This window comes from Dendrobates tinctorius, unplaced genomic scaffold (genome assembly GCF_039654945.1).
Source record: "Dendrobates tinctorius isolate UK_male_01 unplaced genomic scaffold, ASM3965494v1 ptg000084l, whole genome shotgun sequence".
NCBI classification, from domain to species: domain Eukaryota; kingdom Metazoa; phylum Chordata; class Amphibia; order Anura; family Dendrobatidae; genus Dendrobates; species Dendrobates tinctorius.
Genome location: NW_027361752.1, coordinates 44955310 through 44974692, shown reverse-complemented (window position 1 = coordinate 44974692; position 19383 = coordinate 44955310). Strand labels below are relative to the sequence as shown.

Here is a 19383-nt window from a genome sequence, read left to right as displayed (position 1 = left end):
ACTGCCCTGCAATTATTGGTCCATTTACATTGCTACCGTTTTGGGGAAATTTACCTTTTTTTTTTTAGCCCAATTGGAGGACTGGACCTCATGTTTGTTTGATCAGTGATATAATAAACTGAAATACTTGAGTGGAGAGCAATAAATGTTGGACAGGTGGCGCCAAGAAGTTAAATGGAGAAGGGCTATTGGACAGTGGAACGTGATGGTGCGCCCCACTCCAAAAGTGGTAGCCAGATACCAAGCGCCTATATAGATGAGAAAGGTCAAACTAGGCCCCCAAATATAAAGCTGGGTTTTACCAGCCAGGACACGAGGTTTCAAGTACCGATTTATTAGGCCAATTACTCAATTTTTTGTTGTCCTGCACAAGAAGTCGTCCCCAAAATAATACCGAGCTCTATGGGACCAATAAAGGCCAGACACTTTTTTCAAGGGTCCCATGGCCATTTGAAGACCATAAAAGAAATAATTTATTGCAAGTGCAAGGTACGGGGGGGCTAAAGGGAAATAATAACTGAAAATTAAAGATATTTTATTTATTCTTCTAAATATAAAAAAAAAATTACATAGCAATTTGCTTTATACACAAGGAGTCGCGACAACTTCCCCTCCTCCTGACTCCGGCTCATTTCTTTTTTCTGCGGCTGAATTTTGACTCAAGATTAGTGACGGGAAGAATCCCGGGGCAAGGTCTCTCCGGAGACTTCTCCTCCTCGTGTTTCAGAATGGTCGGTCGGATCACATCGATGTCACGTGATAGATGGTCCAGCATGCTGGGAATAATGTTGGGTGGAGAGTAGAAGTCAATTAGGAAGTACCTGGAAGGATAAAAGAAAAACAAAAACACAAAGATTAGATTTTTTTTCCCACACAATCTAGTTTTTCTTTAGAATTCCCCAAAAATGACTCCAGGTGCGGATTTGAGCAATGTTGCATATGGATTTCATTCCTTTGGAAATAGACTTTTCTCACCCATCAATTTTTACACGGCAGGCATTAAAATTATTAAGCTGTCCATGCAATTCATGGACAGGATGAGTTCTCCAGAATCACCAACACTGTTTAGAGGTAATTCAAGAGGTAATCCCACAGGCAATATAGATTACTTAGCAGGAAAAGTACAAAAAAAAAAAAGAAGGAAAGATGGCAGGAGGTCCATTCCCAAAGATGCCCACTGACCAAAAGAAGAAAGGGTAAAAAATCTGCTGTGAGAACAAAAAATTGGTGAACATATGCGATCACTGCTACAATATATTGGGTTGGAGACCCACATATTAGACTAAAATTGGCCCTTAGGAATCTTAAAATAAAAAAAGACTGACGATAATCACCTACCAAACTGCTGTACTTCCTCAGTATTGCTACCCGAATCCCCTGCATCCTTGACGTTCGGTCAGAGCTCGAGGAAACACTTTCCCAGCTCATTTCTTAAAGCTTGGTCAAAATGTCAAAAGCTGCAATTTATCCATGAGCGGGTTTCGAGAAGAGGAGACATGCAGGGGACATAGTCATCGGTGCGGAGTTTCAGGATGTGAGTGTCAGGTTTCGAGGAGAGGAGACCGTCAGGGGACACGGGCATTGTTGTAGAGTAGCAGCAAAAGTCCAAGAGGTGAGTATCGGGCTTTAAGGAGAGGAGACAGACAGGGGACACAGGTATTGTTGTAGAGTAGCAGCAAAGTTCTAAGAGGAGAGTATTGGGTTTTGAGGAGAGGAGACAGGCAGAGGACACAGGTATTGTTGTAGAGTAGCAGCAAAGTTCTAAGAGGAGAGTATTGGGTTTCGAGGAGAGGGGACAAGCAGGGGACCCAAGCATTGTTGTAGAGTAGCAGCAAAGTTCTAAGAGGAGAGTATTGGGTTTTGAGGAGAGGAGACAGGCAGAGGACACAGGTATTGATGTAGAGTAGCAGCAAAGTTCCAAGAGGCGAGTATCGGGCTTTGAGGAGAGGAGACAGGCAGAGGACACAGGTATTGATGTAGAGTAGCAGCAAAGTTCCAAGAGGCGAGTATCGGGCTTTGGGAAAAGGAGACAGGCACGGGACACGGGCATTGTTGTAGAGTAGCAGCAAAGTTCTAAGAGGAGAGTATTGGGTTTAGAGGAGAGGGGACAAGCAGGGGACACGGGCATTGTTGTAGAGCAGCAGCAAAGTTCCAGGAATGGAATGTTGGGCTTTGAGGAGAGAAGATAGACATGCTCATGAGTTCTTCCTTCCCATGGGGAGCTTTGGAACCCCATCTCATGATCAGTGGGGACCCCATGTGTTACAGGTGATCTATGTTGTTTATGGGACAACCCCCTATTAATGCAGCATTCAGTAATGACATATTTGAATATTATTCCCTATGGCGGATGTGCAGCAGTTTAGTTTTTCCATTGTCTTCTATGATAGATAGGAGGAATAGAATGAGTGACTCCTGACCCAATATGTACAAATATTAACCATACTTCCATTGTAATAAATTGGTTGCAGCAGATCAGTTATGTACCAGTGATTTGTAAGCGGCGTCCCTGCCTCTCGTCGTAAATCCTTTACTATATATTTTCAGATTTGGTCTCGGCGCTGCAGCAGCTCGCATCACAAAGAGACTGGAAATTTCCACTATGAGAGCAGAGATGAGGGCGGGTGGGAATAAGCTGCTCCCCGCACTCAATCTCTCACCCCGGCATCTGCACAAGCCATTCAGGCTAATCCCGCAAAAAAGGGGCTGGCAATGCCGTGGGCACATAGCGTGTGTCTTATCTGTTATGTATGCAGCCACGGAGGGGGCAACTGATGAAATGTGAGCAACAAGGACGGAGAAACGACTTTCTGATGTTAAAGCGACTGCTGAACGGTTACTCAGAAAAATAATATAGAGGATGATGGTGATTATAGTAATGACAGAGTTGTCCTTTGTTTCCTGCAATGACTCATCCCCCACCATGAAATGCACTCACACCTCAGTCACCCTTCCTTCATCGCCCCCTTTGTAGTAAGTACATGCAGTTACCCATGACTGCAGGGGGGTGCATATAGGGTACCAAAATACAGGACTGGTACCGGTCGCAACTCAACGCTCAGTTATGACATCCACAGATGCCCTCCAATAACAGCGCGTCATCCACAGATCCCCCACTAACAGCGCGTCATCCACAGATCCCCCACTAACAGCGCGTCATCCACAGATCCCCCACTAACAGCGCGTCATCCACAGATCCCCCACTAACAGCGCGTCATCCACAGATCCCCCACTAACAGCGCGTCACCCACAGATCCCCCACCTAACAGCGCGTCACCCACAGATCCCCCACCTAACAGCGCGTCACCCACGGATCCCCCACTAACAGTGCGTCATCCACAGATCCCCCACTAACAGCGCATCATCCACAGATCCCCCACTCACAGCGCGTCATCCACAGATCCCCCACTCACAGCGCGTCATCCACAGATCCCCCACTCACAGCGCGTCATCCACAGATCCCCCACTCACAGCGCATCATCCACAGATCCCCCACTAACAGCGCGTCATCCACAGATCCCCCACTAACAGCGCGTCATCCACAGATCCCCCACTAACAGCGCGTCATCCACAGATCCCCCACTAACAGCGCGTCATCCACAGATCCCCCACTAACAGCGCGTCATCCACAGATCGCCCACTAACAGCGCGTCATCCACAGATCGCCCACTAACAGCGCGTCATCCACAGATCGCCCACTAACAGCGCGTCATCCACAGATCGCCCACTAACAGCGCGTCATCCACAGATCCCCCACTAGCAGCGCGTCATCCACAGATCGCCCACTAACAGCGCGTCATCCACAGATCGCCCACTAGCAGCGCGTCATCCACAGATCGCCCACTAGCAGCGCGTCATCCACAGATCGCCCACTAACAGCGCGTCATCCACAGATCGCCCACTAACAGCGCGTCATCCACAGATCGCCCACTAACAGCGCGTCATCCACAGATCCCCCACTAACAGCGCGTCATCCACAGATCCCCCACTAACAGCGCGTCATCCACAGATCCCCCACTAACAGCGCGTCATCCACAGATCCCCCACTAACAGCGCGTCATCCACAGATCCCCCACTAACAGCGCGTCACCCACAGATCCCCCACCTAACAGCGCGTCACCCACAGATCCCCCACCTAACAGCGCGTCACCCACAGATCCCCCACTAACAGCGCGTCATCCACAGATCCCCCACTAACAGCGCATCATCCACAGATCCCCCACTCACAGCACGTCATCCACAGATCCCCCACTCACAGCACATCATCCACAGATCCCCCACTCACAGCACATCATCCACAGATCCCCCACTCACAGCACATCATCCACAGATCCCCCACTAACAGCGCGTCATCCACAGATCCCCCACTAACAGCGCGTCATCCACAGATCCCCCACTAACAGCGCGTCATCCACAGATCGCCCACTAACAGCGCGTCATCCACAGATCGCCCACTAACAGCGCGTCATCCACAGATCGCCCACTAACAGCGCGTCATCCACAGATCGCCCACTAACAGCGCGTCATCCACAGATCGCCCACTAACAGCGCGTCATCCACAGATCGCCCACTAACAGCGCGTCATCCACAGATCCCCCACTAGCAGCACGTCATCCACAGATCGCCCACTAACAGCGCGTCATCCACAGATCGCCCACTAGCAGCGCGTCATCCACAGATCGCCCACTAGCAGCACGTCATCCACAGATCGCCCACTAACAGCGCGTCATCCACAGATCGCCCACTAACAGCGCGTCATCCACAGATCGCCCACTAACAGCGCGTCATCCACAGATCGCCCACTAACAGCGCGTCATCCACAGATCCCCCAATAGCAGCACATCATGCACAGATCCCCCAATAGCAGTGCGTCATCCACAAATCCCCCACTAGCAGTGCGTCATCCACAGATCCCCCACTAACAGCGCGTCATCCACAGATCCCCCACTAACAGCGCGTCATCCACAGATTCCCCACTAGCAGCGCGTCATCCACAGATTCCCCACTAGCAGCGCGTCATCCACAAATCCCCCACTAGCAGCGCGTCATCCACAGATCCCCCACTAACGGTGTGTCATCCACACATCCCCAACTAACAGGGCGTCATCCTCCATAACAGTGCGATCCTCCAAAACAGGGCATCATCCACAGATCCCCATAACAGGGCATCATCCACAGATCCCCCATTTTCATTGAAATGAATGGACTTATGTCAGCCATGGTTATTCTGTGCCCTTTCTATCCAGTCTCTATTACAACATTTTTCAAATACGTTTTCTAAACTAGCCATAAAAGAGAACCTGTGATCTCTGTCACCCCCCTGCACCTTTATCCATGTATCTGCATTGTATGGATGGATAAATATTGCACGGACTTTGGATAAGAGGTAACAGGAATGTTCTTTCAGCCGTTGCTGTAAAATTCCTTCCACCGCACTGGATGATTACGGAGGGTGTGAAAATACTCAGAGCAAACGAGCCCAAGACAGGGAGTGCTGTGTGCTTGTGACGAGGACCATTACTTGGCCGGCACAACCGGTGAGATGACAACACCCCGACATGAAGTTACATTCCACGGCTAAAAAATCTGCAATTTTAGTTTAAAAAATATAATTATAGAAGTCACTGGTGGATGAGTTACAGATATGCAGGGCTGTGGAGTCGGTAAGCCAAACCTGCGACTCCGACTCCCACATATATTGCTTATATTTGAAAAATTTATTGTAGTACAATGTGAACATCAGACATTTAATCATTTCTATAATCCAATAATCAAGATATTTAGATAGAACATAATATCTATTTATTGGAATACAACTTTAGAACACAAAAAACTGTAATAAATTGTAAATATGTAATGCACTATGTAATATCGATTACATATATACAGTACAGACCAAAAGTTTGGACACACCTTCTCATTCAAAGAGTTTTCTTTTATTTCATGACTATGAAAATTGTAGATTCACTCAGAAGGCATCAAAACTATGAATTAACACATGTGGAATTATATAATTAACAAAAAAAGTGTGAAACAACTGAAAATATGTCTTATATTCTAGGTTCTTCAAAGTAGCCACCTTTTGCTCTGATTACTGCTTTGCACACTCTTGGCATTCTCTTGATGAGCTTCAAGAGGTAGTCACCGGAAATGGTCTTCCTGTTGTCTTGAAGGAGTTCCCAGAGATGCTTAGCACTTGTTGGCCCTTTTGCCTTCACTCTGCGGTCCAGCTCACCCCAAACCATCTCAATTGGGTTCAGGTCTGGTGACTGTGGAGGCCAGGTCATCTGGCGTATCACCCCATCACTGTCCTTCTTGGTCAAATAGCCCTTACACAGCCTGGAGGTGTGTTTGGGGTCATTGTCCTGTTGAAAAATAAATGATGGTCCAACAAAACGCAAACCGGATGGAATAGCATGCCGCTGCAAGATGCTGTGGTAGCCATGCTGGTTCCGTATGCCTTCAATTTTGAATAAATCCCCAACAGTGTCACCAGCAAAGCACCCCCACACCATCACACCTCCTCCTCCATGCTTCACGGTGGGAACCAGGCATGTAGAGGCCATCCGTTCACCTTTTCTGCGTCGCACAAAGACACGGTGGTTGGAACCAAAAATCTCAAATTTGGACTCATCAGACCAAAGCACAGATTTCCACTGGTCTAATGTCCATTCCTTGTGTTCTTTAGCCCAAACAAGTCTCTTCTGCGTGTGGCCTGTCCTTAGCAGTGGTTTCCTAGCAGCTATTATACCATGAAGGCCTGCTGCACAAAGTCTCCTCTTAACAGTTGTTGTAGAGATGTGTCTGCTGCTAGAACGGTGTGTGGCATTGACCTGGTCTCTATTCTGAGCTGCTGTTAACCTGTGATTTCTGAGGCTGGTGACTCGGATGAACTTATCCTCCGCAGCAGAGGTGACTCTTGGTCTTCCTTTCCTGGGGCAGGCCTCATGTGAGCCAGTTTCTTTGTAGCGCTTGATGGCTTTGCCACTGCACTTGGGGACACTTTCAAAGTTTTCCCAATTTTTCGGACTGACTGACCTTCATTTCTTAAAGTAATGATGGCCACTCGTTTTTCTTTACTCAGCTGCTTTTTTCTTGCCATAATACAAATTCTAACAGTCTATTCAGTAGGACTATCAGCTGTGTATCCACCAGACTTCTGCACAACACAACTGATGGTTCCAACCCCATTTATAAGGCAAGAAATCCCACTTATTAAACCTGACAGGGCACACCTGTGAAGTGAAAACCATTTCCGGTGACTACGTCTTGAAGCTCATCAAGAGAATGCCAAGAGTGTGCAAAGCAGTAATCAAGCAAAAGGTGGCTACTTTGAAGAACCTAGAATATAAGACATACAGTATTTTCAGTTGTTTCACACTTTTTTGTTAATTATATAATTCCACATGTGTTAATTCATAGTTTTGATGCCTTCAGAGTGAATCTACAATTTTCATAGTCATGAAAATAAGGAAAACTCTTTGAATGAGAAGGTGTGTCCAAACTTTTGCTTTTGGTCTGTACGGTGTATATATACCGTATATACTGTATATACACATACACACTATGACTTATCTCAGCTAAAACAAAGCCTAGATCCTCATGCTACATTCACACTATGGGCGTATCCAGGATCAAACCTGGGGGGGGGGGGGGGGGGGACAGAACCTCATACTGCACACCTCAGCTGCTGCAGAACCTAAGAAGATGTGGTGATGAATGCAGTCTATTTATTCCAACTATCAATTGATGTTGATGTGTTACTGAAGACAAGCAATGCCTGTCCTGGGCGTCCTTTTGGGCAGCTATGAGGTGTATCTGACTGGTGCTAAAAAAAAAAAAAGGAGTGTTAGTCTGTGTACTACCTGGTTTTAATTCTTTTTGGTACAGATACGATATGGATAGACAGATATGGATAAATGGATATATAGATAGAGCAGATTTCTAATCTGCTTTTGCTATTGAAAACATTATCTATGAGCTCAATAACCTTTCAGGTGATGCAGTTTTTTAAAAAGCTGATCGGCTTTTGCAGCTGAAAAACGTATCCTCAAAAAACGCAGCAAAAACGCTGTGTGTGAATGTAGCCTTAGATCAGGAATAGAACAGCCATTTATAGGACATTTCATAACTTTCCCAAATTCCTATGAAAAAATATTCAGCACATCCTGCATTGAACTACTGTACCCAATTTATTATATATTTTAGGAGTCGAAGTTGGACCATTTTATACCGACTCCACCAAAATGAGCACTGACTCCGACTCCACGACTCCCGACTCCACAGCCCTGAGATATGGTCATGTTTTACCATCCAGAAGCGTTAAAATTAAGAAATACCTGTGGATTCTGTCTTTATTTGATATTCAGGAGGGTAATCAGGTGGTCAAAAGGGCTTTTACACCCACAAACATGATATATGTCCACAGCAGAGGCTGATTTCTGGGATTCAGCTGCTGGAAACCATCACCATTCATGAGGCCAAGGGTCCTAAAGTGCTAATGTTAATAGAGCGGAACTGAGCATGTGCGACCGCTGCTACATTCATTGCCTATACAAGTGGTGGTTGCACATGCTCAGTACTGTACCATTCACACAGCGGACCAGACATTTGTCATATCTGGTGGAGAGATTATAGATCTAATTTATGAGACAACCACCTTAAAGGGAATGTGAAATAAGAAAATGACCTATTGTTTAAACCCGTCCAGACATAAACGTACATAACACCTCTATACAGAGTAGAAAACACAGGATCCACCATTCACAACAGGTGATATCACAGCTCACCACCTCCCCCTGTACAATGACTGATAATACCTCTATATACAGTAGAGAACACAGGATCCATTAAGATAATGTGTGCAAACTGTAAAGCGCTGCGGAATATGTTAGCGCTATATAAAAATAAAGATTATTATTATTTTTTCACAATAGGTGATGTCACAGCTCACCTCCTCCTCCTGTACAATGACTGATAACACCTCTATATACAGTAGATAACACAGGATCCATCATTCACAATAGGTGATGTCACAGCTCACCTCCTCCTCCTGTACAAAGACTGATAACACCTCTATATACAGTAGAGAACACCGGATCCATCATTGACAATAAGTGATGTCACAGCTCACCTCCTTCTGCTCCGTACAATGATTGATAACACCTCTATATACAGTAGATAACGCAGTATCCACCATTCACAATAGGTGATGTCACAGCTCACCTCCTCCTCCTGTACAATGACTGATAATACCTCTATATACAGTAAATGACACCGTAACTATCATTCACAATAGAGGTCACAACTCACCACCTCCTCCTCTCTTCACAATTACCTTTGTCCTAATCAAGGCATACTCATAAAATACTTCAATACACCTAAGCGGTGTGCGAGTTTATTGCTGCCTATCTTAATATAGATGCTAAAATGATCAGGCAGTATGAGCTGTATAGACCTATAGGTTCTTGGTGTGACTGGTAATGCTGAATGCTGTACCCCCAAAAGCTGAACCACTGGCTATATACTATAGATAAAGGGCATAGATAGATAAATGGCACAGGTAGATAAAGGGCATAGGAAGATAAAGGTCACAGACCCAAAAATAGGTAACCCTATTTGTATCATAGCCCCTCTGGCATGTTATGACTACGACATCACAACCATGACACAAAACACTCTACAAGAAAATTATTGGATACAATGCACGCCAGAATGAAAAGGTATTCTTTTATTAGACAATCCAGAACAAATAGTGACGTTTCGGCCTTAAACATGGGCCTTTATCAAACAAACACGGATTGCTGTTAAGATGTAGGGAACTGTCACTCTTGGAATGACAGCAAACTGCATTGTGCTAGGCGCCACAGCAATCCACATTTGATAAAGGCCCAGGTTTTAGGCCAAAACGTCAAGATTTGTTCTGGAATCCCTTCTCATACTGGAGCGCCGAGTATCCAATAATTTTCTTGTACGCACGGGGTGGAACCCTTTACTCGTGCACCCATTTTTTTTTTTTTTTTTATTATAAAGAGTGCCATATACCTCTCAACAAAACACACTCTACACCCCATCAGTAACCCAAATTTAACTGGAGCGGTCATGAGGGTTAACCTGCGGATCAGTTACCCCCATTGCTTACTTTTCTGCCACACAACACTGGCGATTAGCTAGATTAATGGCATCACAAGTTCTCTGGCAGCCATCCGGCGACGCCCGCTGGGCAGCTCTCACAAAGAAGTTAAAAACCAACAAAAACCCGGTGGACAACTAACAAAAAGGAGAAGAGAAGTAACTTATTAAAATAGACAGGCCTGCACAATAGAGCCTTGTACAAGTATCCCAGAGCTTTTCTTAAAGGAACACTGCACTTCGGGACCTTACTGGTTGGCTTCCTAGAAGAAATCGCCTCTTGAAATTAAAAAAAAAAGAAAATAGAAAATATATAAACATAATAAAAGGTAAAAAGTAACGTAAGGAAGAGCGCGACGGTGGAGCGAGATCATCCCATCTGCTCTTTAATAAGTATCCATAAGGGTTTTCAGACATGAAAAACAGGATGGGTGCATACCCTATCCAAGCAGTTTAATGTGGACACTGTATAGGAGTATTATTTCAGCACCATATGGCGATATATCTTAGTGTGGATAATATATGATATTCTTTAGACGCTACGTGGCAGCGTAGTTTGAGCACTGGACGGCGGTATTGTGTAGACCATATATGAGTGTATTATTTGGATATGGTATGAGGGTCTTATTTAGCGTTTGGCAGTGTTTTCTTACATACTAAAAGACGGTTTAATGAGAGATTTGGACACTGTAGTAAGGTATTATTTGGGCATTGTACTGCATAATGTATTTAGACACCATATGGTGGTAATATGTGGATACTTGGCGAATGTATTTGGACATTGCCTCGTAGAATTGTGATGAAAATCTATGGACACAGTATCAGATATTATTTAGGCACTGTGTGGTGGTATTATTTGCATTCCTTTTGTGTTTTGGCCATACATGACAACGTGAGGAATGTATATGAGGGCACTAATGGAATATTGCATTTAGGCACTATGTAGATAAACATATGGCAGCATTATTTTCACCTTTCAAGGCAGTACTGTCTGGACAATAAATGGGGTTATTACGTCGACCCTGTATAAAAGGTATGAATTTGGCACTATGTGGAGGTATTATTTGCTCATTGTTGGTCATTTTATTTAGGCAGTACTTGACAGTGTTCGGAAAGTACATGAGGACAATATTTGAATAGTGCATTTAGGTATTATTTAGACACGGTATGGCAACACTATTTGGTCATTTAGCAGCTTTATTCGGGCATTGCAGGCAGTACTGTGTGGACAATATAAGAGTTTATTATTTGGATAGAGTATGAAGGTATAATTTAGGCACCGTATAACGGTATTTTTTATAAATGTAGATTTTTTTTTTTAAATTATGTAAAAAACTATATAAAGGCGGTGAATAGAGGACCCGACCTGTGCCGCCTTCCCTTGGTTAGATCTGCTATAAAATCTGCTCTTAGGATACAACACAGGGGAAACAGTCCAACTGTGGTTAGAATCAGTTTTAGAAGCGTCACTTTACATCAGTGACTCCGATTTACTGCATAAATGACATTTTCCAAGAAAAAAAAACAAAAACTTGGTAACCACACCAATGTCACCGATCATCAGCAATACACCGGCTGATATTAGCGGGTTTCATCGCTGACCATATAAAGTGAGCTCCAGAATGGTAGTCAACAATGAAGGAAGCAATGCGGAAAAATAATTCCGTCTCATGGTAACAACTCCGATTCATGGGGAAGTAATAGTGGAGGTCTTTTTTATTTTGCCACTTTCTCATTATTTGGACATCACTGCCATCCATAAACTAATGGGTGGAGAGATGTACAGTAACACGTCAAAGGGACAGGGGAGAAGTATCCACCTAGTATGGGAGACTGGAACACTTGTTGGGGGCGTCAAGTTACCAAATTTGTGGTTTCGGGATAACCACCATTCTAGTGGAGCATCTTTCCGCTAGTGGCCCCCAATTCAAAATACAGGGCCCCCAGCCATCACAAGTCTAACCTAAATGCTAGGTCTTAGATGCGACTGCATCTTCTGCACAGTTGGTGACGCTACTGGTGGCCTCATTAGGGAAACTCAACCATCCATCAGTGGTATCTAGATAATCCTGGTGACATTAGGAGGAGCATATAAATCACCCCCTCCCAGTATGTGATCATATGGGGCGAATGGGTACTTGGCTGTCCCTGTTACCTAGGTGTGGTGGTGGCAGAGTTTACCGCCGATTCTCCAGGTGATAGGGACTTAAGCTTTGACCATTAATGAAAAATTAGTGGCAACCCAGGAAGCCAATGTGAACAGAGCCCAGCCGAAGAGTAGATCTTCACACCCTACTATAGTACACATTCTTATAGTCTGGAGTGTCTTTTTGAGGGGTCCCAATTGTTTTAAGGAAAGTGTTGAGAGCTGCTTGCGTACATATATTTAACTCATCTAAAACTCTATACAGATATGATATGAAGTGTGTCCACGTCCTAATTTTTTCATACCCTCCTTGCTTGTGGCGCTGGTTGTGTTTGGAGATCTTGTATGGAAGATTCTTGTCGCCAAGGCTTTCCAGGTTCCGTACAATGGCTCCCTTTTCCATCAGAGCCTCTATGGTACGTTTCAAAGTTGCCACTGTCTCAGGCTACAAAAAAAAGAAATAAAAAGATGGGAAAATTGACATGTAACTATATCCATAATTTGTCTCCCAGACCAAGGGGACATAGTCATTGACGAGATCACTATGGAGCCGGAGGGTGCAGCACTTACATAAAACTCACAGATAACGGATAGAGATAAGGTTGACAGTTTTGCAAAAAATAAAAACTATACTAGGGTCCCCTCATCTATTAGCTAGATCAGCTGTAAAAGAGACCCTTCACTCTGGACGACCCATGATTAAAAGGTTAAAAAAAAAATTAAAAAAATTGTAATCCTTTGTTTTACCTGCGGAGGCACTGCAGGGAAATCAAACAGTTTCAATATGGCTTGCTGTATGCTTGCTCTATACCGACTGATACTTTTTCACTTTTATATGCATATATCAAATTCCATAAAAAAACAAAACTTTGTTTTCTATTTTTCCAAGCGCCTAAGGAGGTTTACATTTCCTTGTTCCACTTGCATCAATTTTCTGTTATATTTCTGCTCCACAGATTTGTACAAAGAACATCTTCAGGCCCCCATAGTGGTCAGATGACTTTGGACCATAAAGTGACATGTTAAAGCTATATTCAGACTTCAAAGTACGTCTCCATATCAGCCCACGGGCCATTGACGATGTTCATGAATGGTCGCCATTTAACAATCCTCGGCTACCGGAGGACATGAAGGAGAGGGCGACGCTGTGAAGGAGGCCATCTCAGGATACAGAGGAGAGACCATAGTATGAGCCTCAAGGAAACCTTATGAAACTGACATACTAGTTTCAACAAACTTTGCATAAAATCAATAGTAGAGTTGAACATAAGAAACTTTGTAAGATAAGAAAAAATAGGTTTCTTTCTCCACTTATGAACCACTTCTCCTACCAGATTACTAAAAGGTTCAGATTATAGCAGCCTACTGAAGTTTTAATAGAGGAAAGGAGGAGCAGGAAGAGGTACAGACACACAAAGTATGCAGCTACTTTCTAGTAAGTGTTTTATCTCATTCCAATGCTGGATTCACAGCTACACTGCTCAGTACTGCTGTATAATGTATTCCCAATCTGCTGCTTCTGAGCCTGCACCATAGAGATAGGGGAGCATGAGTCCCTCCATGTCTGTGTGTGGTGTCTAAGGGTGAAATCTTTGTTTACAATTTAGGGGGCAGGGCTGTGGAGTCGGTAAGCCAAACCTGCGACTCCGACTCCTCAATTTCCCTTACACCGACTCCGACTCCAACTCCGACTCCGACTCCACGACTCCCACACATATTGCTTATATTTAAGTGAAAAATTTATTGTAGTACAATGTGAACCTCAGACATTTAATCATTTTTATTATCCAATAATCAAGATATTTAGATAGAACAGAACAGTGGCGTATCCAGGGGGGGCAGCCGGGGCAGTTGCCCCGGGCGCAGGCAGCAGGGGGGCGCAGTCGGGCCGCCCGGCCGCCTAATGCAGCGGTCGGCAATGTCTCTCCCCCGGCGGCTGCGTTCTGCCGCCCCCCCGGCCTGAGAGTCGGCGGTTCTCTGTGTCGGCTGTCAAGCTGACAGCCGACACAGAGAAGGACGCCGCGCCGACTCCCAGGCAGCAATAGTACTGGCGTCTATACAGACGCCAGTACAGCTCTGACCGCCGGGTCAGAGCGACGTCAGCAGAGTGATCAGGTCATGTGATCACGCTGCTGACGTCACTCCCCGGCGCCCAGAGAGAATCCTGGTGGTAAGTGTGCTCCACTGTGGAGCTGAAGAACCACCGAAGATGGGAGATGGGGGGGTGTTCATGAGTGGAGATGGGGGGGATTTGTAGAGGGGATGGGTGTTAATGTGTGGGGGCGTTAATGAGTGGGAATAAGGGTTAATGTGTGGGGGGTTAATGAGTGGGGATGGGGGTTAATGTGTGGGGGGTTAATGGATGGGGGTTAATGTGTGGGGGCATCAATGAGTGGGGATGGGGGTTAATGTGTGTGGGGGTTAATGAGTGGGGATGGGGTTAATGTGTGTGGGGGTTAATGAGTGGTGATGGGGGTTAATGAGTGTGGATGGGGTTAATGTGTGGGGGGATTTGGAGTGGGGATGGGGGGATTTAATGTGTGGGGAGATTTTAGGACACAAAATGAAGAGTATGTATGAGGAAACAGTATGGGGGATTGGTGCTGACACAGTATGATGGGTGCAGACAGTATGGGGAGCGAACGGGTTAATGTAAGTGGACACAGTATGGGGAGTGAGGGTGATGGGATGTATGTGGACACAGTATGGGGAGTCGGGGATATGTGTGAGCAGACAGTATAGACAGTGAGGGGGTAAATATATGAGGAGACAGTATGGTGAACAGGTGGGATGTTAGGAGACAGTATGAGGAGGGAGGGGAATAGTGTGAGGCCACAGTATATTGCAGACATTTTTATTCAGGAGCATTATAATGACACTTCTATCTTTAAGGGCATCGTGTGGAGAGTTGCTGCAGAAGACCGGAGAAGATGGAAGTCTACAGAGACGGCTGTGGATGAGAAAACTCATCATGGGGTCTGGACAAGAAGAAGAAAAGGAGAACGACTGCAGAGATATCATCTATAAGGTACCTGGGTGTAAATGTTATTTGTGACACTGACTTATTCTCATGGTTTTATTTATATTAGGAACATTACAGGGGTTGTCCAGGTCGGTGATCAGACTGCAGACATTCTATGTGACTGCAGACTTCTGAATTCTCACAGTGCTCACTGAACGCTGTCAGGATTCTCTTGTGCTGGTAATTTACATATATGCGGTCACATGCTGACTAGACATGTGTGGCCTCACTCAATGAAAATGAACAGAGCGAGGCCGGGCACGTCTAGTCGGAGTGTGGCCAGAAGTATACAAATCACATACTTGTGCTGACATGACTGTACATCGGCAAGGGAGAATCCTAAAAGTGTGCAGTGCATTCGTTGTGAGAATTCAGAAGCTGCAATGTCAGGATTCAGCTCTGCAGGTTCCAGAACTCATCACATGGACACCTCACTCATATGCGATTTTCATACTTATGGTCCTGTGATAACGAGCTTCTCTTCCTGCTTCTCTCAGTTTTTTACTGAACATTGAGAGCATTAGGGAGAGCAGCTCGTGGGTACATGGCTAAGTGTGCAAGTCGCATATGTACTGGGGGGGGGGGGCGCCGAACCGAATTCTTGCCCCGGGTGCCAGAGAGCCTAGATACGCCTCTGGAACAGAATATATATTGGTGTACTACCCGGTTTTCATTCTTTTTGGTACAGATACGATATGGATAGACAGATATGGATAAATGGATAGATAGAGCAGATTTCTAATCTGCTTTTGCTATTGAAAACATTATCTATGAGCTCAAAAACCTTTTGCAGCTGAAAAACGTATCCTCAAAAAACACAGGAAAAACGCTGTGTGTGAATGTAGCTTTAGATCAGGAATATAACAGCCATTTATAGGACATTTCATAACTTTCCCAAACTCCTATGAAAAAATATTCAGCATATTCTGCATTAAATTACTGTACCCAATTTATTATATATTTTAGGAGTCAGAGTCGGTCCATTTTATACCAACTCCGACTCCACCAAAATGAGCTCCGACTCCGACTCCACAGCCCTGTTAGGGGGCACAGTATTTTTTTTTCTTTACTCAGAGGGCACAATGTATATATACTTGTCCAGTGGTGACAATATTTTTTTTTTATAGTCGGAAGCACAGTTTTTTTTTTTTCAGTATGGGATACAGTATAATATAATATAGGGTATATTTTTTTTTATTCCTACCCATCCAGGAGGCTTTTTTTTTTTTTTCACCAGTGGTGCCATCGGACCAAAAAGGTTGGGAAACTGCCCAATTTTAAGATAGTTGTCTCATTATGGCATATTCATTGAAGAGTAACTTTTATTTTGTGGTTTATAAATTTAGCCAGCATGGAAAGTTATAGGTTAATTTTACTTCATTCCCATTAAAAAAAAATAATAAATTTAAGTGACTTCAACCCCCTGCATTTCCCCAGTCTATTTCCCTGCCTTTAGCTGAATTGATATCAGAACGTACTTATTTGGAGGTGATGGCAGTGATGGGTCAGCTCAGCTCCTGTGTCACTAATTCTGGGGAGAAGCTGCTGCAGGAGCTTGGTCTGATATGCACAAAACTCAGAGGAGGAGACAGGTCCTGACCCATCACTGCCATCACCTGTACTCCAAAATGAGTACGACATATCAATGCAACTGGAATATGCAAATAGACTGGAGAAAAAGCAGGAAGCGCCACATATGTAAAAAAATTTTATTCATTAATGAAAACAAATCCCCCTAATAACGTGATCTGTAAAGTTTTATAAACTTTCCATGTTGGACAAATTATTTTAAAAATGAAAGTTTGGTTACTGTTTACATCTTGACCACGAAACATCGCTGACCAAACCACAGGTACATATTAGCCCAGGTCGACCTCGTTCTTCTAGAAGACTAATGACTACAGTCAAGTATCTCAATGATCAGAGTCTTTGAGACATGATAACAGCGCAGGTAATACAGATGGCGGAGGGGTCACCAAAAGGCCAAAGATTAAGGAGGAGATTAAAGCCGAACAGACCTCCATATCTCATCCATCCAGCCCACATGGCCCAACCACAAAGGTCAGCTCTGTCTGGCCGAGAGTCAGGAACTGTTTGAACAATTACTCAAACTAGACGAACCGGATTTACAAACCCAAAGTTCTATAACTTATGTGTAAATACTGGTAGAATGGGCTGTATTGTTTAATTTTTATTTTAGAAGGCAAGGCATGCTAGGAATTGAGGAAAAGGAAGTCCTTACACTGATGGTGCTGGCAGAAGGCTGGCGAGAGAAACCACTTGCTGTTACATAGCATGGGAATCAGGATAGTTAATGGACATATTAGACTGGAATGGGCACCGAAAGCTTTTTAAACTTGTTGGATAAATAGCAGTTTGACTTAATTGATGTCCTATGGACTAGGCTTAGGTAGATGTCGCGAGAGACCTGTCTCGGTCTAGCACAACACGGTGTTTATCCATGGACCAAAGGGACACGAATTCCCAGTCTTCTTCTTAGTGTGGAGGACACTATAGGGGGCGTAACGAATAAATACTAATGATAATTAAAAATAATGGAATAACCAGAGATTTTATAGGTCCAAAATAATAGGAAGAATATATGTTTTCCAAAAAATGTGGACTCTTTTCTTCATCTCCAACAAAGATGGCACAGATAGAGGCACATCGTCTTGGCGGGGTTCGGAGATGGTCCTATGACTTGTGCTCCAACACTTTGTCCGTGCCGGGGCGACTGACGCACAACCAACGCATTACTCACCTGCTTCAGGTGGGACTTTCCGCTTATTTGGAACTATAATGGGTTTCCCTAAACGTAGCTATGGGTTTAGGCAGAATCCTGGCACAAACGAGTCTTTGTATCACAGGACTCGTCTCCGGCTTCTGAGTTTAGCGAGAAGTCATCAATACACTACTGATCATTTGGTTTAAATGTAGGAAAATCTGATACTGTTGACCCCTATCGAACGTGTATGCCAAATTCTTTTTTTGGGGGGGTGGGAGGGGATGTCAACTTTTTTTTTTTTTTTACAGAATACTTTTTATTTTTTTAGAAATTTTCTTCCTCTTGTGGAAAAAAAATATCTACATCTACACATATAGGTAAGAATAACAAACTCATTGCATGACCACGAGAAAATCAGTCCTCTATAAGAAGGCCTCTGACTCTTCCCCTAGTGCAGATGTTGGTTCAAAAAAAAAAAAAAGGATCAGACATGTTGGATTTTAATATGCCCAATCCTGGTTGGGTGAGACAGGGCAAAAAGGCATTTATCGTGAAGCCAAAAGACCTGTTGGGAGACAGCTTTGAGTTCCGGGTTAATGGCCGCCATACACATTAGATGGCCGTCGGCTGAACAATACCGGTTGATCCTTCAGCCAGCAACCATCTCGGCCGTCTTTCCTATACACAGGGGCCCTTACTCAGCCAATAACTCCTGTGTTCTCTATGAGGGACCCATCTTCAAACACGTCTAGTGGCGTTTTATCTTTGGGAGAACAAAGTGACCGGCGTTCCGAAATCAGACATGTCAGATCGATATCTCAACTGACAACCTGTTGTCTGTGGCCCTCATCATACGCGTTACACCCATCAAGCAGGTTCGGATGACATTAGCCTTCTGTGTATGGGGACCTTAAGTTGGGAAGACGCGCTTGAACATCTGGAGGGAATACCGGTAATAAGATTACAAAGATGGGGCATAAAGTAAAGGGTTTTATTAACATGGTAAAAGGAGCGCCGATCACCTACGGAACAAGTTGTTGGGTGTTCCGCAATGTTCCCTTTATACGGGCCAACGAACACTGATGGGGACAGCGCAATCCCTAATATGATCACAGTATCAGGTTATCGGCATCGCATCTACTTTTTATAGACGTGGGGTTTTATGCCGGCATAAAAGATCAGAATCAACCGGAAATTGAGCATTTTATTTTCCTTGTTTGCTGGATGATCACCGGCACAGGATTACAGCCAGATCCTTGGGTAACGAGCATTTCGATGATCACACGTTTGCCGACTATCTTCTCTTCTGGCAGCACCATTAATATTGGACGGTACTGTAAGAGAAATCCTCTAGAAGAC

At 44.4% G+C, this 19383-nt stretch overlaps 1 protein-coding gene across 1 annotated transcript in view; it reads right to left on the bottom strand.

Annotated features, from left to right (window-relative positions):
* Positions 1–518: 518 nt before the first annotated feature.
* The window catches only part of LOC141097446 (sodium/myo-inositol cotransporter-like), a 40704-nt gene continuing 21839 nt past the window's right edge, over positions 519–19383 (bottom strand). Inside the window, exons 3-4 of the mRNA XM_073584625.1 lie at positions 12583–12722; positions 519–821 (exon numbers count right to left, since the gene is read on the bottom strand). Coding sequence (XP_073440726.1) covers positions 629–821; positions 12583–12722 — 333 coding nt within the window. The 3' untranslated portion in view covers positions 519–628. The remainder of the gene's footprint in view (positions 822–12582; positions 12723–19383) is intronic.